The sequence below is a fragment of the Strix uralensis genome, chromosome 3 (genome assembly GCF_047716275.1).
Source record: "Strix uralensis isolate ZFMK-TIS-50842 chromosome 3, bStrUra1, whole genome shotgun sequence".
Classification (NCBI taxonomy): Eukaryota; Metazoa; Chordata; class Aves; order Strigiformes; family Strigidae; genus Strix; species Strix uralensis.
This window is the reverse complement of record NC_133974.1, coordinates 117,472,816-117,493,359: the sequence shown is the minus strand read 5'-3', so window position 1 is coordinate 117,493,359 and position 20,544 is coordinate 117,472,816. Positions and strand designations below refer to the sequence as shown.

The 20,544-nt window shown below is 42.2% G+C and overlaps 1 protein-coding gene across 8 annotated transcripts in view; it reads right to left on the bottom strand.

The window, feature by feature from the left end:
• RIN2 (Ras and Rab interactor 2) overlaps positions 1 to 20,544 on the bottom strand; it is a 252,426-nt gene that overhangs the window by 10,176 nt on the left and 221,706 nt on the right. For all 8 annotated transcript variants that reach the window (XM_074864108.1, XM_074864109.1, XM_074864115.1 and 5 more), the window contains 5 exons: positions 19,042 to 19,234; positions 18,150 to 18,261; positions 15,620 to 15,692; positions 12,640 to 12,731; positions 8,463 to 9,593 (listed from right to left, as the gene is read on the bottom strand). In XM_074864108.1, coding sequence (XP_074720209.1) covers positions 8,463 to 9,593; positions 12,640 to 12,731; positions 15,620 to 15,692; positions 18,150 to 18,261; positions 19,042 to 19,234 — 1,601 coding nt within the window. The remainder of the gene's footprint in view (positions 1 to 8,462; positions 9,594 to 12,639; positions 12,732 to 15,619; positions 15,693 to 18,149; positions 18,262 to 19,041; positions 19,235 to 20,544) is intronic.

The window sequence follows — 20,544 nt, the reverse complement described above, 5'->3', positions numbered from 1 at the left end:
TTCCATCAGAAACTAACTCAACCAAGGTCTCCTAAAACTTGGCTCAACTTTGTCAAGATCTTTATGAAGTTGGACGGATTATGGGCTTTAAACTATAAATGAAAACCAAGCTGTGTTTGTCCAGCTTCAGATTTCATCATGCAAGCTTACATACAGCTTTGTCATCAAGTTTGAAGTTCTTTGTTTGGCAATAGTGTGCACGTGGCACAGCAACCACTAACTTAGGGGGTTTTTTTATTCTTGTTCTACTCAAGTTTTTCTTTAACAGTCATTCTCCATTTTCAAAGTATGGACCTCATCAACAGAAAAAGCTCTTTGCTAAACATTTTCTCTGCAGACCTTTACTTTATATGCTAATTTCCTCTCCCACACAGCATCCCTATGGCAACATAGCTTTACATTAATAATTAACTCACATCAATTCTTTGTACCATAGTGAACTCCCACAAGCACAAAAGAAACTGGGGACCCTTCAGCCTTGCCACTGCACCAACATCCTGGTGAAGCAGGACCAGAGCCTAGAGTAGGCACGTGTACTAGGTGAGTGCGGGGACTGAGAGCAGGAAGAGGAGAGACTGTGTCACTGCTAGATCACACATCACACACACAAGCTAGCAGTGGATATCCCTGCTACTAGTGACTCAGAGTTTCATTAAACCTCATGCCCCTTCCAGGTTCTTTGCCTGTTCTTACGTGTTTTTCTTAGACCACAGTCTGTCTTCTTCTCTCGCCCCCCACTCCTCCCCTTTTTTTGAATTGTTTTAAATTGCAGACTATTTCTAAGGCTTGGGATTTACACACACATCCCCTCCAAACAAGCATTACCTATTTCCGTTTTCTTGCTTTTGCTTTATGTTTTCATTTATTTTATCCTTGTGTTCAGCCATTTTTCCTTTTGGGTCTTCATACCTCCCTTTCCCATACAAACACACCCTCCACACACTCCTCCTCTTATGGTGCCTTTGCTTCATATGTAGTGTTTATTCTGTGTTTGCTTGGCATGCAATTCCCAAACGTCCATCTCCCATCTCCCCTATACCCTAATTCCAATTCTGTAGCTCCCAATTCTGTACCTTCTCTTGCTATTTTCCCCTCCTGAGACCCTGATGAAGTTGGCAAAGCCATGTCTGCTTCATTCCCAGATGCTTTAAAAGCATCTGTGCTCTCTCTCACAACCGAGACTGTGAAAGCTGCTGGAAGGGAGAGAGTGAACATGAGAAGCGGTGTTTGCTCTCTGATTTTCTAGATTTCCCTATGGTCACCAGTAAAGGCATAAACAGTCTGACACGTGTTCTTGATGGCCTGTCACACAGCGTGAAGGGTGGGATCCAGCTCCCCACCGGATCAGAGCCACAAATTATACGTAAGAAGTGGCAACATTTCAAATGACTGATCCTTATCTATTGTATTTGATAGAGCTGCACAATCACTGACAGCACTACCAAACCCAGTCAGGAAAGCAGAAGCATCACCCTTCTGCACAGTGACAGAAACTGCCTCTCCCTGCAATCGAAGCTATCCTTGGGGCTCGTGGGGTAGAAATATTCTTCCGCCAAGAAAAACGCACAAACTTCACCCATGGGTATGCTAGCTAGCTCAATTTCTAAAGGGTACGCATAGTTCCTTGCTAGCTTCACTAATGATTTTTTTTCTTTTTTGACAATTCAGCCTACTTTATTTATTTCTGCTGCCTGCTTAGTTTTTTAAATAGCAAAAACACCAGCTGCTTTGCTTGTAAGCAGAACACCTCTGCAGTTTGCATTCCAACCGCCTGGTCTCATTTAAGTCAAAATTAAAGCAGTTGGTGCTGCCAAACATTACGTTAAGCAACAGAACTCTCTATCTCCATGAAAATTTAACTCCTACAGGCTTCCTCTGGAAGTTCTGCACAGGAATAGTTAGCATCAGCCATCCTTCATCTTAGTAAAGCACATTTGGTCACAGTAGGTTTAATAAATTGTAAAGAATTCAGCACGGATCTTCAGACCCCTTGGTCTGCTAATAAGGGAGCACTCAGCCTGGGATGGGAGATCGGAAAACTCAGTACGTTTCTGTGACTGATCCCCTATAGGCTCCAGGCCAGAGATGGTTCAGCCGCTGCCTGCAGTATCAGTATGGAGGGAGTTGCAGAAGCAGTCCCTCTTCAGAGGCTACAGGAATTGCATGCTTCCAGGAGGGAAAACTCCTCCACAGAGTCCCAGTCCTTGGTTGGGGCCAGGCTTGTTATCTGTAGGCCAAAAGTGGAAGCCTTAAGTCTTCTGCCTTCAACCCGAAGTTAGTGCCATTCCCACGGCTTCCCATACAGATGAATTGCACAGACTTTTACGGCTGTGCAAGATGGCGAGGAGGCATTCTTTCATATTTGCAATTCGTCACAGGCTCTAAAAGCAGTGCCTGGAAATTACTTTGAATTTACTTGATCACATTCCACAATTTCTCTGGGAACTTAAATTGATTTGAAGCAGCACAGAGGAAGAGAGCAGATAACTCATGCCCAAAGCTCTGCACAGGGTCCAAGTACTTATTGCTGAAGGCTGTTACTAACAGTTTTTGTGCTGTTAACATGATTAGGTAAATAAAAACTGGACAGGATATTTAGTAAAACATCCTTCAGTGCTGTTCAGTGACTATATTACAGCTAATAGGAGACAAATTAAATAAAGGACATATAGCTGTGATTCCAAAGAGATACTAACTGCCTCAGCTTGGTAAGGTTAGACTGAAACTCATTTTAATGCTGCATGTTTGCACAGAACTAGCCAGCAAACAAGGAAGTGACTAAGATATGACAGTGGTCCAAGGTTTTTGCTGTTGTTTTAAAAAACAAACCAAAAAAACCACCAAGCCAAACCCAAAACAACACACAACTTTTTCTTCTCCCTTATGAATTCTTGGCATAGACATAACCACCACATAGTTCTGCCTTCAAATTAAAAAGTGGCAAATTCTAGCAAGGTGATGAGGCCAATCACACAGCAAGATTGATAAGGACTAGACTTTTTTTAACAGTCAATAACAACACCCATATGTATCTAATTAATATAAAACTTATATAAATATTTTATTGTTATTATTAAAGCCTGGAAGGACAGCATTTCTTGTGATACGGGTCTTAGACCAATATTCATTGTCACAAGACACCTCTAAGCATGTCTGGGGTCAGATCATGCAACTATTTGCCCTTTCTTTTGAACTGCTGTTACTGGCCTCTTTTGGAGAAAGGTGTTTCTGGATATGATCCCACAAAACAGTTCCCAGCCAGCAACAGCTTTCACTGTTTAACTTCTAATAGCCACAAAAGAATACAGGAGGGTCTCCCAGGCAAATCAGCATCTAAATTGTGAATGGAGGACTGATTCTTTGCGGTAACATCTCTGTATGTTTCTCAGATCCAAATTGCCAACAAAACCTCCTCCTTACTTCAGCATATGCAAAGTGTTTTCAAATATCCTCCCAAGATGCTTAATACTCCAAAACCAAAACAGACACTCTTTGGATTTATCATTTGAGCTGAGCGCCATGTAGTGTTCCTGAAATTATAATTAGCCTCTAGCCTCAGAATGGGAACTGGAAACGCTTTGATAAATGAATTGTAAAGGCCAGCCAGCTAGTTTCGTTGTGACTTGTGGAAACACATCTGTATCCTGTGCTGACATGCTGTTTTATTTTGCTGCAAACCACGCAAGTCTGCATCTAGAGAGGACAACATATTAGTCATCGCCAGTGTCCTCACACAGCCTCTTTACAACCCTCACTGCCTGAAATTGCAGGCACGCTCCCACCTTTTCCAGGCTGTCAGTTTACCTGTTACTGTTGTTGCTCCACTGAAATTACCTGTCAGATTCTAGTCCCTGGATTTACACACAAGCCCTGTTTGTCATCTATGATTGCCAAACCATTCATCACTAAAAGAAGGGCTCAGAAAGAGACTGAGCAAACCTGGGAACCATCACAAAAATACAGTCCTGAACAGGTAACATTGTCTGAGAGGCTGAAAGCAGAAGGTTGCTTTGAAACACCATGGCATGTATGTGCAGGACACCCAACTTACACTGTGTTTGCTTTGTTTTGGATTTTCCTAATATCTTGAATGTTCATAGATGGTCATGACTGATATGGATCTATTTTAAGACAGCTCATGTTGGCATGGACAAGTGTCCAGTTCTTGGTGGATGTCTACAGTGGCACATGCCTAGTCCACCATGCAGACAGGGGCATCTCCTCCACAGGAGCAAGGCTTGAAAGTAAGACCTCATACAACCCACATACCTTGATAATCTGCACAACCCTGAAAACAGAGGTAAGACTGAGGTGGGCGATGGATATGCAGCAGTGGCAGAAGTTGAGGAACTAGGGAAGAAAGGTCTCTAGGGTAAACCTCCCTTCATTTTACCTGCATAAAGCACACCAGTGAATCACAGAACTAGCTGTGCTAGGTTTGTTTTGCTTTAATCAGCTATGGGTTAATTAAACTCACACTATGTCTGTGTGGTAAACATGTCTTCTCTTAAAGAAGTAGTAATAAAGGAGCAGGGAATAAGTAAAACAAAGGGATGGCTGGAAAAGGGAGAACCAAATCCTCTGCCTTTGGCTCAGCACTTTTACCACTGCTTCTTATTTGCCCTATCCCCTCGACTTCTGTAGTGAAAGGACAAGTGCTGGGGGAGACACCTTGGTCAGCCTCAACTTTACATGAAAAAATACTAGGATGAATGACAGGGTAGGGGAATGGGACACTAAAACAAGTGTACAAGCACCTAAGAAGTAATACAGTGCTAAAAAACAGCCAACATGCGTTTTTCAAAAAAAAAAAAAATATAGTGGCATACCATTCTTATTCCTTTAAGAGGATAAGTGGATCAGTGAAAAAGAGGAGAGCAGGGGGTGGGCTGTATCTTAACCTTTTTAAGAGCCATAACCCTGTTCCATGCAACTTTCTTAAAGCAAACAAGGGAAATATTGTCTTGCTGTAATTACCATAAGGTGGGTGCATGAATGGGTGCATAAAATAATGTACTGAGAATCAAATTATCAATGGTTGACTGTCAAACAAAACAGATATTTGAAAAGAGGTACCATGGGCGTCAGCCTTGGGCTTCATTCTATTTAGTATTTTAATTCAGAATCTGGATGATAAAGCAGAGAGTTCACATACAAAATCCACATGTGATGATATGGCGGGGGTGGGAGAAGGGCATCACCAGTCCTTTGGAGACCAGGTTTAAAGTTATCTTCGTAAGTGGGAAACAGTCCTAAAGCTAACATGATAAAATCTCATAAGAACAAAAGTAAAACATTGCCTCTCAGCAAGAGGAATACAAAGGCAAAAGCACTGCTCCGAGAAGCTCCCTCATAGCAGCTGACATACCGGCTCCCATGTACGCTCCTCCGTACAGCCTCCAGCTCCGTCTGCCTGCAACTCCTCCATAGAGACCCAAGTCCCTGAGACAAGGCAAGTCCTGCCAGTAAGGGGCCAACGCATTCTTTCCAAGCTTCTTTTAACATCCAACATTTAAAAATCCATTATGGATTAGAAATACCAAAACAAATAACAGACAGTATTGTTTAGGCACCTTCCCACATGATCAGTTAATACCATATTGTCAAACTATTTAAACCAGTCATTTCTTGGGCTAGGCCCAGATTCGGGCATTGAGACTGAAGTTGTTCAGGTGTTAGATCCCACCTGGTGAAGCAATGACAGTCAACTTTACTCCTTTCTGTCTACAGCCAGGAAAAGAAGAAACACAAACCAAAGCTCCTGAACATTTGCTATTCAAGCAGCTGTGGACTATCAGGGTCTCCTCTGACCAGTCCAGGTCTTTTTTCTGTGGACACATATTCAGGTGTGGGTGACTTTTAAAACTATACTTTGTATTCTTTCTTAAACAATAAAAAGCCATGTGCCTTAGTCTTGATTCTGCCCCAATACTGGGAATCCCATTGTTTCAGGAAGGGTTAACAGTCTACGGTGCTAAGATTAGGAGGCACCTGTCAGGAATAATCAGAAACAGTGATGCACATTCTCCTGATGATTTGGCAGAAGTTAAACAATTTGATATGCCCCCTGTCTGGGAAACTTAAAAGATCTCCCACAGAAGTCTTTTGCTTGGAAGAGTCTGGGGAGTCCGTGATGCAGTTCTATAAGAAAAGCTACATAATCACAAAGATCATTACACAATGAAATCCCAAACAGTAGGGGCTTTGCTAGACTGGGGTAGAGGGTGATGCTCCAGCACCAACCAAAATTCAGGAGACAACAGTGGGATAAGGTGAAGTCTGGCAGCCCCAGAACAGGCAACCAGCAGCAGCAGTTCTGCTGGGCAGGAGAGGGAGGTGAGGACTGGCTCCAGCTCCTCTCCACAGAGGCAGGACTGGCCCGGGGAGCTGACAGGCCTGAACATTTTCTGCTACAGGCTCCCTCCCTGCCCTGCTGGCACCAGCAGCGGCGTCCAAGTCGCAGGGTGAAGCTGCCACTACACAAGCGTGCCTGGTGCCTCTTCTTGCAAGTGCCCAGCTGGGCACGGCTGCTGTGGCCCGCTCTAACCCGGCAGTCACCAGGCCTGACCAGAGCCTCTGAGCTCTGACACTGACTCGCCACTGCTGTGGGACAGTACATGATGAACAGAAAGGAGTATTTTCCCAGCAGCACACATCCAGCCCTAGGCTGACATGTCAAGAGGAAAACCTGCACATAAGAGTGTAAACTGACAGGAGAGGATAAATGACTACTCACAAAGTTAAAATTCAGGATGAATTCTGTACTGAAATAGTCAAGCAAAACCGGAGATAATAGGCAGGGCTGCATCAGAAGAAGTTTTCTATAGGGATGACTAAATCTTGCTGTCGCATAGTTATCTGCTTAGATCAGCAACATCTGATGCTCCTGATCCACTGTGGTTGTTTGCAGGCTCGAGCCATAGGCAGCAGATGATTCAAAAGCAAGTTCTTCCTTTGTTTAAACTACCCCACTTTATAATTAATTGCATTTGATCACATGATCAAAGCCAGACTTTCTGTCACTGAGGAAAACCAATGTAGTTTAGTTATTACATTTCATAGTTTATGCTACTCCAAACTACTGAAACATTTAAAAGCAGACAGCATTTTGCCAGTCTTCAGAGACTCACAGTCCGATTTAACCACACCCTTACAAAGTACAAGTCAAACCAAGCTTTCACAAAATTACAAGCAAACTAGATCTGAATTTCTTTGTCAACTATCCCGTACTCTTGCAGAAATCCTGGCAAAAATGCGCCTGCACCACTGCTCAATTTATTGTTCTTTCTTCCATGTAACAGCCACATAATATTCTTTATTATTCTAGTGAAAACATTACACGTCTTTGAAAGAGTCTTGATTTCGAGGACACTCTTTGTAGTGTTATATTTACTTTAGCAGTGCCTGTTACTTTTGCTTGACTTTGTGTAAATGAAGTTGGTTACGTGAGAATACTTCCTCTTGGTCAAGGACAGACAGAAACGTCAACATAAAATCTCCCTCTAGTCCCAGAGAAAGAACTATCTGCCAATTTTGCACCGGGCCAACTGTTGGGACACTGTGGTATGGAAGAAAAAACAAGCAAATTAGGACTGAAGTGAGCTCACAAGAAAAGTATTCTGCCCTGAGGGATGTTTACCTCCTAAATGTGGCTTATACACTCTTTTACAAATACTGCTCAGACTCGGCAAGATAGAGGGGCAGTGAGATTTTATGCAGCAACAATGATTTCACTTTTGTGGATACACAAGTCTCCCTTTGTTGTTAAAACACATATTCAAACATATAGCTCATCTGCAACCATTTATAAACATGTACATTAACAGAAAGGTATAGAAAACCTGAGATTAGCAGCCTCTTCTCTCTTGCACACATTTGGGTTTTTTTTTTTCCTTTAAACTCATATATCTTTTTATTTAGCTTCAAGTGCAGGGCCAATGCAGCTTTGCTAGGAGTGAATGAGAATGTTTGGAAGAATGAGATTTATTTCAGAAGTTGTTATGAAATGTTTCTCTGCTCTTAACTGTCACTGGTTTCAAGTAAATTCTAGTTTTACGGCTACAATCCATAAGGTAAAAATTCACAGTTTTGGTCCAAACATTGAGAAAGAACTATTTCAGCCCAATTCAGGGAAAAATACATGTGTGCCAGCACATAAAGGAATTTTTAACACTACAGCAGCTAAAAAAAAAAAGTAATAATCACAGGTAAAAAGTCCACATTGCAGCTATTTTAAGGATAACTTTTTATGAACAACTTTGTAGCATAGCTCTTCTAAGTTGTTAGGGTGATTGGGGGCAGAGGGGTGTGTGGGGTTCTTTTGTTTTAAGACTCAAATACTCAATGGCCCAAACTCTGCTAGCAAAGTCAACACCACCTTTCCAAGCTGGGACAAAAAATATCACTATAAACACAGATACACTTTTTCACTTTCCCCCAAAACACAGGCCAGTGTTTCTTACCTATTTGGTCCTCGGGAATCAGCGATTCAATTGGGGGATCAAGTTCGGAGCTTTGGGACAAATAATTCTTGACTTGGGTCATGAACTGCCGAATTGTTTGCAGCATATCAGTGCTCGAAACATGGCACTCCTTGTTTTCCTGGAGAAAACTGACATAGTCCTGCACTAGGCATCCAAAGTAAGTGCGTTTGTCCCGGGACATCTCTGCAATTTTCTTAATCATCCTCTTTTCAGGGGTCATGAAGGAACTGAAAACTCCACTGACTTTCCGTAGCTGAGATTTCACAATCTTGGGGAGAACAAACGAACTGTTTCTTTTCTTCTTGGGCTTCAAAGGGGGTGCCATGCTCTCTTGGTCGCTTTCACCCTCAAAATCCTCCAGGCTGCTGTTAGTGTCCCCCTCATAGCCAAACAGCGGCATGCTCCGATCGAAGTCCAGCGAGTCAGACGAGGAGGTGGAAATGCTCATGTCGCTCAGTCTCTGCCTGCCTCCATTCCACGGTATGTGTGACTCAGAGCTGGTAGCTACCGTCTTTCTGGCAGCTGCTGGAGCCAGCTCAGGCAGGGTTTCACCTGGAACGCCAGCAGCTTCAGGCACAGACACCGAGCTGCAGCCAGGCTGAATTACCCCTGTGGTCTTTGAGCTACCTTCCACTTCTGAGCAAACAGCCTGCTTCTTCAGCCGAGGAGGCGGAATAGGGGTTGGTTTATTCTGCAGCAAATCCAAGCCTCTCTCTTTCTTATGGTTGACTGTTTCTGGCATGCTCGCCTGCTTTATAGTCCTGGAAAGCTGTGGACTCGTGAGGATGCTATTAATAGAAGGAGGTGGCGGCCGGGGCGGGGGGGAGCGAGGCCTCGCTGTGCCATTCACGTCTTGAGTTCTCGGGCTCTGCCTTTTCAGACTTCCACTGACATCCTGGCTGTGCACTTTTAAGAAGAGAGGATTAATGAAACACAGCGCTCCGTTGGTCTGGCTGCACTCCAGCTCTGAAGGCGTTCTGGTTCGTATAGAATGCACTCCATTTATAAGGCAGAGCTGACGCGAGTCTTTACAAGCACTGTCCAAAGGCACAGGCCTACGGGGAGGTGAAGGATCCGGGGGGTTGCTGTTAGCCAGGGAGCTCCAAAAGTCTGAAAATCATCATTGCATTAATGTAAGAATGCAAAACAGCATGCAGATGGCTTTCAGAACACTCAGCTTAACATCACCAGTTTAAAGTATTAAGAAGTTTAGACAAGCTTTTATTAATTCAAGGCGGAAAAAAAAAATTCTGAGTGAACCTCTTAAAGCACCACCAGACATAACTGCATCTACACTCCTGAGGCTGCTCTTATTCGTTTATAAATACCATGACCAATGCACAGCTTCAGATCAGCCCACTGAACTAGGCTTAAAAATAAACTGAGAATCAAAGGAATGGAGACTGTGACACAGTAATTCTTCTCAACTTGAGACTGAAATGAACATAAACTACTCACTAGCATCTCACTCAGGAGAAATAAGCCGATTCTCAGCTGATATTAATAAGCTCACTCTGTTAAAGACAACAGTCAGGCTGATTTATTTCAGCTGATGGCCACTTATGGCAACTCAACAAAAATTTTGGTTTGGTTTCTTTTGATAGTGAAAAAATGAAGCTCCACATGAAAAGACAGCTCACATTTTGCTGTGGTGGGTGGACACAGAATCTTTAGCTACACAGACCAAATGCTCACGTCTCTAAGAGCACTGGCCTGCGGCCTTGCCTTTGCAATGGTGACACAGTTCGCCTGAGGTTTTAGATACTCAGCAGCACATAAATAGACCAGATGTGCAGTCCCACACCAGCAGTGAGGAAAACCTGTGCTAAACCAGCAAGTTTCAGCTGCAGCCTCTGCACTTGTCCCAGCAAAGTGTCAGCATGTTTGTGAAACTGAGTCAACAGCAAAACCCATCAGCTCCCGAAAGTACAAAGACTGAAATCTGACAAGCCCTTGAGGACAACAATCTGACTAAAATGAAAGGAATACCAAAGGAAGGAGGTTTTAAAATTTGCCAGTTTTGACAGGGCCCCTTTTCCTGTAGTGTCAAGATGCCTCTTTTGGGCTGTTGAGCAATGACACCCGGGCCCAGCTGCATGAATGCCAAGCACTGCATAACAGGGTCCATGCCCAACAGCTGTGTCTTGCCTATGGGGCAGAATGCAGGAAATGGCCCGTGGTGACAGGCCACTGCCACAGAACATATGTAGGCACAGACATATTTCTCTACATAGTCATGCGACGCTGCTGTTTTCTTCCACTTCCATGACTTCACATCCTGCCTGCAGATCCCTCAGCAGACTGGCCAGTGCACCTGGCATGTGGGCAGTTGCAAACGCACATGATGTAAGCACCACTGCAGGTGAAACAAGAGACACAGAGTTGTCTTATGTTCAGCACATGAAACCTTACAGGTTGGCAACAGCCTTGAAACCTTCACCACCAGTTCTTCCTGATGTGGTTTGCTGGGCTACGTGCTGTTAACCTGCCTTGTGTAGTTCTCCCTCTGAGTCTACAGCGTAACAGAGCTCCGACAGCAGCTACAACCCTCTGTATTCAGACTAGGGTGCTTTATGTCTACGTGTTGCTTAAGGAAAGCTCACACTTAAGAGGAAGGGCCCCTGGGAGTTTTTAGGCATCTCATGGGTCCACAGCATTGAAGAGCTGACTTACTGGTGTGCTCTTTTGCACACACACACCTAAAACTCCATCAAAATCTCAACTTCGTTGTCTGGTTTTTGCTCACAGAAACCGTGATCATAATTTGGTGTGTAGTAGGTAATTGATCCCAAATACACCAAGTTAGACACTGATCTATCAGTCTCCTCCTCAGCTTTCAAATGTATTAGCTTAAAGAAACAATACACACAATGTAGACAGAGACTGTTCAAGAGCAAGACTAACTCTACAGCAAGTAGGCCGTGGCACTTCCAGGTACTGTGGACAGTGTAGCCAGTCTGGAGAGCTTGCTTGACAGCACCATGATCATCTCTTATACAGTAACTCACCTAAAGTTACTTCAAGGCTTCTAGGTGGCACTGGGAGACTGTCTCTTCACTACACTGTATCCCAGACCGACATTTTCTTCCCCCCACCCCGCCCCCAAACACTCAACTAATCTATTCCCATGAAAATCCATACTTTCACCTAATTACCTAAACTTGCAGATAAGCAGTGTATAAATCATTTGTCTCCTCTCTAAAACAAATTCCTTAACTGCATTGACACTGCATCAAAACAAACTGCAAAGCAGTGCAATATTTCCCTGTGTATGGCTTTGCTGCAAAGTCCCACTAAATAGTTCTAGAAAGCCTCACACTAACATTCTGCTTTAGTGAGGATCCACTTCTAAGGCAAAGATGATTCAAAAAATCTACTGGGACAAAGACTGCCAACAGTCCACCCTCCCTTCCTGCAAAAGGAAATGAGGCCATTCAGCACTTTGCAGGAGTTGCTCAACGATTCATCTGGGTGGAGCCCATGTTTGAAATCCCGCCAGGCTTTTTGCATCTCCTGCAAGCTGAAGGTACATTTTACAATGAGCCAGTATTTGGTTGTAGCAATCAAGTGATGCAAGGTCATGTTCTTGCATTTTCTTTTGTTATTTTAAAAATTTCACCAAATGAACACACATGGATACATTCTGCAGATCCTACCTATACTCTCCTTTTATTAATATGCTACTGCATTGAGCCACTGATCTCAAAATCACCAGTCTAAGATCACATGTCAATCTGAACACAAGTTTTATTAACAATGAACCTCAGCTCCTACATTCTCCTGGCAGCTCCACAAGTTATCAAGCTAGTGCCTGCTATGTGAGCTTGCAGCCAGCATCAGCCCTTAGAGGAGAAGCTTCATCAAACCTCTGCCTGGGGATTGTAAGACTTGCTTTGCCCAAGGCTGCCCAGAGAGGAGAGAGGAGAAGGAAGGAAGGAAACAGCACTAACAAATCACAGAAGACACAGAAGGAAGGAAGAGCACTAAGGTCACTGTTTGGCAAGTACAAGGTTTGGCCTTCCCAATAAGAGAAGCTGCTTTTCTAAATGAAACCTGTATCATCACTGACCAATATGAACTGCTTACTGATACAGACTTTTTTGTCAAGCTTACAGCAAGGCTACAGGGAATGACATCTATATAGAGAACTACTTACTCAGTCCAAGCTGAGCAATCTCTTCAAGTTGAGCTTCTGTCTTTGCTGCAGCAATAGCATGAGGCAGCTTCAGGGTGAAAGGAAGGACATCCCTGTTGTGGAAGAGAAACAATTACGGTTTTCACAAGAACATTCATAGTTTTAAAAGCACTTGTTTTCAGCACTGGCAGTGGCTGAGCTCTGAATCTAACTTTCTTCTTTAGCTGTGGCAGTTAGCAATAGCCTTTGACACACAGCACACAGTGAAAACATTACCAACCCCAGGGCTCCTTTACATTGGAAAGTGGTGCGAAGTGCCCAGGACTCTTTCAGTTGATTTCCACAGAGCCATCCAGTATTTTCTCCCATTATAGCAGAAGCTTTTACACCTGGTCTTTTACAAGCATACCAGTGAGATGCAAAATTGTTATCTGCCCTTAACCCTTCAACAAAGCATCATATTTTCTGAATGTGCTGTTGATTGCTCTCAAAGTTGAATTGCACTCCTTGGAATACAAATTTAAATGGGTAGCTACCATAAAAATTTCTAAGCTAGGATATTTTGGTATTACTCTGTCCTAGGCTGAAAACGCACTTCATTTAAGAAAGTCTATAATTTTTTCTCATACGTGGTTTCTCTTCCCTGCTTACTAGAAGTTCAATGGGTGTTTACAAAGAGAGATGCATGAATGCATGAACTACAGCATAAGCCAAATCCAGTGCACAAAACTTTTAGAGATTTTAAGGGACAAAACTACTTAACTATATGTACATTGTATGAGTACTACCATCAACAAGTACTATACCTTTTGCCTGCCCAGTTGGTACAGATACACCCTCAAACAACAGTGCATGCTAAACTGGAAAACCTGTAGTAGAAGTACCTATGTAATTCAGAGTAAATGAGAACAAATGGAGCACAGGAATCCTACATACAACTGGTGTCAGCGTAATTTTTTTTTTTTAAGATTGAACAAGCCAACCATCTGTTGTAGCACAGATAGTGGATTTCTATAATATTAGTATTACCTATGCTGTATGTTAACTTGTTGAAAAAACAGGATCTCAGAACACCAGTCAAATTCAAATCAAGCATATGTGTGATACTGATACACTAGCTAAAAAGCATTTGAAAAGACACTTTCAACATCATACCACAGATTATGTAGAGTCTAGAACATCGTCATGAACTCAATACAAAGACAGGTAATGCTTGACTCCTCATACAAACTGACTGGGTATCTATTGCAAGAAATTCCCTCTGGTTTTAGGAAATCCTCCTGGTTTTGCTGAGATGTACCAAATGGCACACTCTCTTTCTCTAGATAGCTACCCATCTGCTTCTTTAAGAAGTCTATACATTTTCCTCTTGCACCTCCAGCAATACTAGACTGCTGCCTGAAGAGGACAAGGGTGCCGGGTAGATGCTGTCACTTAAGAAACATTAGGCAAACAGAAACACTTATGACGTTTCTCCACTGAATGGGGAAATACGCATCCACTTCCTAAAGCATACCCACAATCAAAGAGTGAGCTTCATTTACTGAAATCTCTGGACAGGTTTGCAGCCGAAGTTGCATTTATTACAGGTATCCGTGGATGGGTTTGCAGTTAAAGTTGTGTTTAAGAAGATGCTTTAACACCATGTCTAAGTTATGACCGCCACTTTTTTCACTTCCTTCCCCTTCCCCAAAGGGCAACAAGAAAATGAACAGAAAAATAAAGAGATGAAGAGCCTGGTTACACAGTTTTGTATGTGATTCCCGAATGGGAGGCCTGACTGCATCAGGATACTAAATTCACACTTAGCTAACTGAAATACCATTAAGAAAATTAAAGCCACTTTGCCCAGAGAGACTCTCAAGTTATGAGACTCATTAGCACGGCAACAAACTACTGTGCATTTGTGAGCTTAGTTTTAGCAAATGCAAAGCAACTTGGAGCCTTCAGTGAAAGAAAAGGGATAAACTAATGCAAAGAAATCTACATTTGCTGCAGTCCCTGTAGGCACTTATGAGGGAATTTACCAGAGCCTGGCTAGTGTGCAGAACTAAAAGGGTGACAAGATAAGGAATCTGTCATCATTAAACTGCTTTTAAATGCAGTTTCAGCTCATTTCTCATCTGAGCGCTGACCAAATACTTATGTGGTGTAAACGCTTCTTTCATCACATTTTTGCACAGCTTGGCAAAATGGAGGCCTGCAACAAAGAAGGTCTAGATGCTTTTCCACCACAAAAACTGTAAGCACAGCAACCTAAGTGCATCTCTAGTGAGCATTCCCCACACCAGAAATCACCACTGTGGGCTCTAATTGGCAACCTTGTTGCAGTAAAAGGACCAGAACCATAAAAGTTGCCTTCCCCTCTTATTTCAGAAAATGTGCAGATGTGCAGTTTGGCCATATTCTGTCTGTGGATAAATGTGAGGCTTGAGCATCAGTCTGCAAGTTTGCACCAGTAAACTAAAGTCAAATTGAAAACAACTTCAAAGATAAAAAACACCAGCTATTTCTTTCACTGCATAATATGTGGGAAAACAAGTTGGGCAACCATAAACTGGAAAGCTGATGAGGCTATTTTTGTTGTTCACAATTTATATTCACATCTCTCAGTTGTCATATTCTACAGTGTGATCTGACTTTTTTCCATTATACTCCAAAAATGCTTTTTACTAGCAATTCCAAGAAATGGACATTGCAAGATAGTTTATGGTGCTTATTAAATGAGTTACAGAGCGGTTAAAAAAGCATTACAAGATATCAGCTAAAGTAAAGTTCAACTTGGCAACACCTCACAGTTGGGTAGGTAACGTAACACCAGCCTTCCAATAATCAGTACCAAATAAGACAAAGACTTGCTTCCAATTCTCATCTTTTATTTCTCCCACTACCCAGGAATATTTGTAGGTTGGCAACATAAATATCATGCTGAACCAAGTTCTTGAGACTCTTTTTTTCAAGACAGTCAGCAAATGTGACTCAGAACTTAACACCGTCTTACCTGCTAATACAGTAGAAAGCAATGAGCCTGAATAAATCAGCAAAACTTATTCCAGACCCCTCCAAGGAAAAGGCTGCAAAGAAAGTTACAAAAGGGAAAGAATCACACATCTATCCACTGTTTCTTAGAAAAGCTCAGATTTTTGCATAAAATTAATAAGTTTGCACCATCAAACTAGATACTGTTTGGCTAAGACAAAACAACTGTGTGGCGGAGTACATGTCTCTGCTAAAGTCGTTTTCAAGCATATACTGATAATCTTGGTGGTGGGTTTGTTTTTGTATTCCAAACATACAGTCTAATTCCTGGGGAACAGATCAAGCGTAATTAGAATTGCACAACATTTTGCTAATAGACAATAAATCAGTAACAGAGGCTTTGTTTGCGCAGTATACTAGTATACCTAATTTTAAATCTTATGTTTCCTCCTCTTGTATTCCATTCTACTCACCTGTCTTCTCCCCAGATGTGTTAGCACCTAATGGGAGATGATATATTTTCATTCACTTCAAGAAAACCATTTAACATGAAAAACCTTTAAAAAAACCTCAGACAATTCTGCATTGTGCCATTGCCTTGCACAATGGGGGAGGAAGGCAGGCACAAGCAATGCCTTTCATTTTTTCCCCGTTCCATACCATTGCTTCTTCTTGATATAAATACTTGTTCAGAGTAATAATGACATAGAAGTGATTGCCACTTGGCTTACATTAAGCCCTCTCTGATTCCCGTGGCAAATCTCACCTAATGATCAAGCAGAAGAAGCTCATAGAGTGAAATGATCTACATCTTTTGCCTCTGGACATGACTGAGACCAGAACAGAAGGAAGAGTGTTTATGAAATGTAGCATGACAGGTTCCTGAAGCACATGAACGCTGGGCTCTTGCAGCCTCGGACAACTTCTACAAAGGAGTGAATGTGAAGTCTGTGATTGTTTCAGCCCAGCCCTGAGGGGGTGAATCGCCAGCTGGTGTGGTACACACACTGTTGATGTTTCACCAGTGGAGGAATACTTTTGAAAGTCATCTCCCAAGGAGAGTACTTCCACTGCTACGGATGCTTCAGACATCTGTGCTGAAACGAGGCAGACTCCTGGGTTTGGTGGGGAAAGCCAAAAGCCATGCTGCAGCTTTAGATACCTCAGCAACACCTCTCGGTGAGTAGCAAAGGTGTAATTTTATCAGTACTCTGTGCTCTAAGGCCAAGGTTCCAGTTCTACCGATTATAAAGTCTGCCCATGAACCAGAGTAAAAACTTAAGTCAGGTACTGATCTTTTATCCAACCTTTACACTGAAGGACAGGTCAACCTGGTCATTTATGTGTCTGGAAAATGGGATTTCTTTAAGAGAGATGCTAACAATGCAGACAGTAAGCATGCAGGTGATCTGGGGGCCGACTAAGAGAAGATGAGTGTTCAGATCCCTGACTACACTTAAAACCTCAGCTATGACTGGTGAGTAAAAACATCAGTAGATACTTCCCCCTTGTGGTAAAATTTTATTCATGAAAGACAATATATTATTTTATTTTCTAGATGTGAGAGAGGGAATTCAGTAGCGTAACAAACCTACAAACACAGTCTTAGATCACACTTAGATCAACTATCACTGATAGCTTTCTCTTCTCTTTGCCATGCCTTGTTTATAACTGGAACCAAAACCAGACACGCAGAATTAACTTTTTGCTGCTGGGGGCAGGGAAGGGAGAGGTAAAAAGGAAAAACCCAACTAAAATGATCTCAGTTTTCTAACAGAAATAGCAGTTAACTACAGACCCTCTGCTTCAGGGAAGTTTAACTGAAATTGTTGCCGATTTTCTCCAGTTTTCACTTTCTTGTTGAAATGAACCATTTGTTCCACTTGCAGTTTCTGCACCACATACACTCACCAGCTGCAGCTTCCTTTTTTCATTCCTGTATTTCAAACATATTTTTCACACCCTCCACTCTAAAGAGATGAGGGCAGTATTGTTTTGAAACTGACTGGAACTCTAACATTTGCTCATTTCTATTAGAAAACAGGGAACAAATATAGTTGAATTAGAAAAATCATTGATCTTGCATCAGAAACAGTTCCAGAGGGTTAAAACCCATCTAGTTAGTACATTAAAAAAACCCCCAACAAACACCACACTCAAATTTGTAGTCAGAGAGTGCTCATGACAGAGTTGCATCCAAGAACAGTCCCCTGAGCACAAGAAAATGCAAGGACTTTTCATTGACGGCAGACAGGATTATAGACTGTGTTTCTACAGAAGAGGATAACTACCCATAATGCTCAATGAATCCTGGATTCAGCAAGGTACATAAAACAAGTATTCCAGCACAGACTTAAGCATTTCTGTGTATCTTCTCTTCCCCAGGATATGCCTGACCCACTCGCAGAGCCCTCCTCAGAGAGCACTGTAGGCAGCCTGTGACACTATGTGCATGACTTTGGGTATCTTCTGCCGTGGGTTTCATCAAAGCAGAGTGCTCCTGGCTCATACAGGGTGACACATAACTGAAAAGTATGTAACTCACAACTTACTGTATGTGCTTTCCTTTATTGCAAATTCTTTTAGGCAGGACCCACAGTCACTGGGCAGACGCAGAGAAATGACTTTCTTTTGCAATCTTGCAGATTTCCTAACCAGAAATATCTGTTGCGAAAAAGGCAAAAGGACACGGTTTTAGCTTCATCACAGATGCCTTAACAGAGACAAATTATAGACAAAAGGAACCAGAAAAACTTAATGATCTCTTATCTATATAAAACATCTCAGAATTTTACTCAGTTATTACTGTATCAGGTCCAACAGCTTGGTGTGAAATGGGAGCAGAACAATTATAAAAGCATCACATCCTTGTATAACACAGACACAACACCAAGTCCATTATGCTCTCCACAGCAAATCCCAAGCCTTGAGTCAAGCAGCAGAGTCTGGAGGAGAAAGGGACACTGATGGTGGCATGCTCCTGTGTCCCACTAGCCCATTTATGCAATCCTCCTGCACCAGGATGGAGGCAGCATTATAAACATGCTATCAGCCTCATCAAGCACACAGGGCCTGGTTCCCATCACAGCAAGTTTAACGCAGGCACTAGTGAAGGATAAAATGCTGACATTTCCCATTTATCTATTGCTTTCTCGTTATGGGGGCAATACATTTGTTACATGGTCTGGTTAGCAAGGTCCAGCTTTGGATCTGTAATTGCAGCAGTCCAGTTCTCAGCTCCAGAGGACCCCAAACTAGTCCTCCGATGTATCAGCCCAGGTAATGGGTCACACTCCAACTGCTCCAGCTGCCAAGCACTCAGGAAGCCCTCACTTGGATTATCCAAAGAACAGAAGAAACAGGGGTAGGATGTTGGTTGGTGTTGTTTTGGGTTTTTTTTTTTTTAAACATTTGCATCAAATAAATTGAAATGTAATTTCTTACCCCAGGAGGCTGGGCCTGAAGAATTTCCATGGCTTCAGCATCATTCAGACCAAGCTGCAGCCACACAGGGTGAGTATGGAGGAGCTTGTCCAATATGCTTAGCTTGTTAGATAGGCTGTCATATCCAGAGTCCCGGGGGCAGCTTTTTACATCATTTTTCTCAGGAGAGACATTATCCATGTCCTTTACTAGACTGTGAAAATTTTTTAAAATATTAAATTAGACATGCTAACCTACTATAAACAATCGCTCAGTTCAGCAAACAGACTTATCACAAAACTACTAATGGTGCTGCTGGCACCCTGGACTGGTATTTCTCCTACTGAGAACTCATATAATTAGTATACACAAAAATTCTCTTATCATAAGATTTCTTTCTTTCACTTGTCCTCAATTTAACAGCTAGCTTTAAGATAAGCCTTAGCATTCTTTTATTAGCTTGTTGAAATTCAACAATCACTTCAGATGCAGGTGTATATGCATACGCAGTTGGGTGAACATTTCACCTCCTTTCTTTGTTATGTTTACATTTGGAAACACTTCTCTTCAAAGGTATTTATGCAATTCAGCTATTTTTATTTCCAGATAGACTGCAAAAGCTGCAACACACAGAAATCTTCCTCTGTCCTGCCTGCCAGAATAGACTGTTCAATACTCTGACAATGGAGCAACTCACTGTGTGTTGGTGATCACTGCACCAAACACAAGCAGTTTCTCTGTTTGCTTGTAGGGATTTTTTCCACAACAGCAGCCCACAAACTAGCATCACTTCATCTTATCCCCAGACTACTATCTCTGCTCCACTAGTCCTGTCATCTTTGCAGCTGCATATCCATCTTTGTTCCCCTCTGCTAATGAGTGGTCAGAGACCTCAGTCAGTAGAAAAGGAAGACAGAAAAGAAAAAGAAAAAAAAAAAAGGTGAAATCCATCAAATAACCCTCCCTTAAGGCACAGCTCTGTTAAGAAATCGTCCTAAGTGGTAGTAATTTTTTATGATCCATGCTCTAAATATCTACATTTTTGCCACTTGGCCATAAAAGGTCCTTACTTCACATTTTAGTACTACACTTTCAAGGATCAGAAGCAAGTAAGGAATTGTAAATTTATGCTCCTAATTCCTTTGGCTCTGGATTGACTCCTATGTGAGGAATAAAGGCTAAACTAAGTGTGAATGTGGTAAGCTAATGTAAGGTTAAAATTTATTCGGGGCAGGGCAGCTCAAGTTACTGCTAAATTCAGTAATGAAGTACAGTTCTTTCAGGCTACAGATACCTATTATGCATTAAAAATCCAAATAAACAGAATACTTTGAGAACTCCTTTTGTTATGCAAAGTTTTGGCATCATTCATATGATACAGGACACCCAGTTTAACTGCATCTGTGTTGCTGGTTCAAATTCCTCATTTTTGAGGTAGAAATACATCCTGTGATACTTCCAGTGTTAGAAATCACTACAGAACAGTTACTCTGGTAACAGCTTCCTGATGACAATATTTGAGCA